Source organism: Panulirus ornatus, chromosome 18 (assembly GCF_036320965.1).
Source record: "Panulirus ornatus isolate Po-2019 chromosome 18, ASM3632096v1, whole genome shotgun sequence".
NCBI lineage: Eukaryota > Metazoa > Arthropoda > Malacostraca > Decapoda > Palinuridae > Panulirus > Panulirus ornatus.
In genome coordinates this window covers 49,071,482-49,075,255 of record NC_092241.1, presented here as the reverse complement: position 1 = coordinate 49,075,255, position 3,774 = coordinate 49,071,482, and the positions used below count along the sequence as shown (strand labels likewise).

The 3,774-nt window shown below is 48.7% G+C and overlaps 1 protein-coding gene across 1 annotated transcript in view; it reads left to right on the top strand.

Moving 5' to 3' along the window:
- Window positions 1-2,485: 2,485 nt before the first annotated feature.
- Window positions 2,486-3,774, top strand: part of LOC139754941 (uncharacterized) — a 53,645-nt gene continuing 52,356 nt past the window's right edge. Inside the window, 2 exon segments of the mRNA XM_071672760.1 lie at window positions 2,486-2,575; window positions 3,502-3,747. Coding sequence (XP_071528861.1) covers window positions 2,521-2,575; window positions 3,502-3,747 — 301 coding nt within the window. The 5' untranslated portion in view covers window positions 2,486-2,520.

The following is a 3,774-nucleotide window of genomic DNA, read 5'->3' as shown; positions in this document are numbered from 1 at the left end:
TGTACGCTGTAAATTCGTCAGAGTGACACGCCTGAAGTTGTTGTTCTCCTCCTGTAGTCTGTACTGTCCACTCACTGTACCCATGATACTATGTAACGTGACCTTATGTAATGTATTACCCACTGTCCGTGGTCTGTTAACCTGACCCTAAATATGGGCTGACCATTCCCATAATGTGTGCATATAAAACTAGTTCACCTACTGTCCTACTATATCTATAACCATCTATTAATCTATCTTTCTGTCTATTTGTCTGTCTGTCTGTCTATATATATATATATATATATATATATATATATATATATATATATATATATATATATATATATATATATATATATATATATATATATATAGTGTACCATACATTCATATACTATGATGTAGGACAGAGATGCCATAATGGACCTTGACCAACAGTGACGTGGGGGGGGGGGGGGTTTGGACCAGGGCCATGTGTGAGGTGCGTCGTTGATTGGGCCAGGGCCATTAATGAGTTGCGGATGTTGCATGGTCCAAGGCCATGGGCGAGGGTACGGGCGCAGCATGGGTCATGAGTGAGGATGCGGGCGGAGCACGGGCCATGAGTGAGGTGCCGGGCGTCGCATGGGCCATGGATGAGGTTGCGTGTGTATCATGGGCCATGAGTAAGGTGCAGGTGTATCACGGGCTATGAGCGAGGGTGCGGGCGTAGCATGGGCCATGAGCGAGGGTGCGGGCGTGACATGGGTCGGAGGAGCCAACCCAGCTCACCCTCCCAGGTTTGGCTGACGGGTCACCACACTGCTGGTGAGGTCAGCAGTAGCTGCACTTCCCCCGGGGGCGGGAGAGGGGAAGGACAAAGAGAGATGACGCCAGGGCTCCTCTTCCCTTACAAGATACGTCGAGCACACTTGAAGGAATAACGCCCACCTCCCAGTAATTTTACAATCCGGTCGCTTTTCCGATGTACACTGGTGGGCCGATCGTGGAGCTGTGTTGCCGACTCGCGTACGATACCGAACTGGGGGAAAAAATGAATAAATATATATTGGTAATAATGACGAGAAGGCGAACCACAGCGTGAATTCTTTCGCACTGCAAAAGGTAGATGAAGGAGACTGCTGAGGGGTAGTAATCTCTGGTGTCTTGAGGCCCAGTGAGCAGCGAGTGGCGCGGTGCAAATGGTTAACAAAGTCTGTGGTTCGGAGGTAGATCAGTCATGTTCGGTTCTCAGAAACTAATCCTTTCCCTCTACACGTCACTGTTACGTCACGTCCTCGTCTTGAAGAGTGGTCAGTTTTGATCAGTGGACTTGGAAAAAGAAAGACACGTAGATGGAATATAAAGAAGACAACGGTACACAACCAAGATGACTGAGAAATAAATCCCATGTGACAACACACACACACACACACACACACACACACACACACACATATATATATATATATATATATATATATATATATATATATATATATATATATATATATATATATATATATATATATATATATATATATATATACTCTTCGCCACCTCCAGCATCAGCGAGGTAGTATCAAGAACAGAGGACTGAGCCTTTGAGGGAATATCCTCACTTGGCCCCCTTCTCTATTCCTTTTGGAAAATTAAAAAACGAGAGGGGAGGATTTCCAGCCCCCCGCTCCCTCCCCTTTTAGTCGCCTTCTACGACACGCAGGGAATACGTAGGAAGTATTCTTTCTCCCCTATCCCCAGAGATAGGGGAGCTGTTATTATACTTACTTAACCGCTGTTTCCCGCGTCATCGAGGTAGCGCAAGGAAACACGAAGAATAGCCTAACCACTCATAATTATATATACCATATACTGAGCCAGGTACCCATTTCATCGACCAACTCCTAAGGATGAGTGAAAAGCTGGGTTGACTGTGGACCGACTGCCACAGCCAGGATTCGAACCTATACGCTCGACCCTGGGCGGCCCGTGAATGCATCATGGTCAGGAACGCTAACCGATACACCACAAAAGTCCAAATTCAAGACTAGAATCGCTTGATTTCAGTTTAAACAATGGATACAAAATCGTGATGAAAGAAAACGCTCTACTTCGAATAAGGCAAAGTTATTATTGTACCACAGTATTGTTAGTAAACGAACCGTCACTTGCAGTAGGCGAAAGATTATGGTTATACGTATTTAAGGATGCACCTAACACACTTCGCCCTCAAATGCACGAACGAGATTATCCGCTCGACCTCAGTAACGTAAATACTTCACACCTGTTAGAGATACCTGTCTGATGTTCTGCTCTTACCACATAAATATTTACTTGATCTCATCCACTATCGAAAATAGTCTCGAAAAGGACCCATTGGCTTGTTGCTGCTTTGCCCTTCCATTGTACTCCTCTCTGTATCTTACCCGTCTAGTAAGACAGCTCTCTTGTAAGACTACGATCAGGTCAACTTCAGTTTACTGACAAGAAGGAGAGACGAATATAAAGGTGGTCAAACGTGAAGCTGTACAGCAGTTGAGGTGTGGGTGTCGTGCCGTCATGACGATGTCATCATCTCTCCTCGTCCTCCTCCTGGTGGCCAGGACTCAGGCAGGTTAGCCCCCGTCTTGTCTCTCTCCTGCAACACCTCACACAACACCACACCTCACTCAACACCACACCTCACACAACACCACACCTCACGCACCACAGCACCTCACACACCACAGCACCTCACACGCCACCACACCTCACACAACAACACACCTCACACACCACCACTGCCAATACTGCATCACAACACTTCCCACACCACCACACCTCACACAACACCACACCTCACACAACACCACACCTCACTCAACACCACACCTCACACAACACCACACCTCACACACCACAGCACCTCACACACCACAGCACCTCACACGCCACCACACCTCACACAACAGCACACCTCACACACCACCACTGCAAATACTGCACCACAACACTTCCCACACCACCACACCTCACACAACGTCACACCAAACACACCGCCACACCTCACACATCACCACACATCACCACTGCCACTACTACACCACAACACTTCACACACCACCACTGTCACTACTACACCACAACACTTCACACACCACCACTGTCACTACTGCATAACAACACCTCACACATCACCACTGCCACTACTACACCACAACACTTCACACACCACCACTGTCACTACTGCATCACAACACCTCACACACCACCACTGTCACCACTACACCACAACACCTCACACACCACCACTGTCACTACTACACCACAACACCTCACACACCACCACTGTCACCACTACACCACAACACCTCACACACCACCACTGTCACTACTACACCACAACACCTCACACACCACCACTGTCACCACTACACCACAACACCTCACGCACCACCAATGCCACCACTACACCACAACACAGGTGTCACGGACGCACATACACAGTCTACAACCTATTCATTGTTACTCATTGATCTTCCTTCCTCCTCCCCACTTCAGTGGCATCGTGGACCACGGATGTGCCCAGGTGCTCCACGGAATGTTCGCTCACCGGATCACCCAAGCTCGCTTACGTCCCCGGGAGGACCTACTCGTACGCCTACTCGGGCAGGACACAGGTCCGGGTGAGGGGCGCGGAAGGCGGTGCCTCCGTGACGGGATGGTCCTCCAGGGTTGAGCTAACCTGGACCACTCCGTGCGACGTGGCCATCGCCATGAGGGAACCTGTGGTCGACGGTGTGGCAGGTGAGTGTCGCCCTCAACCCAGCCTCG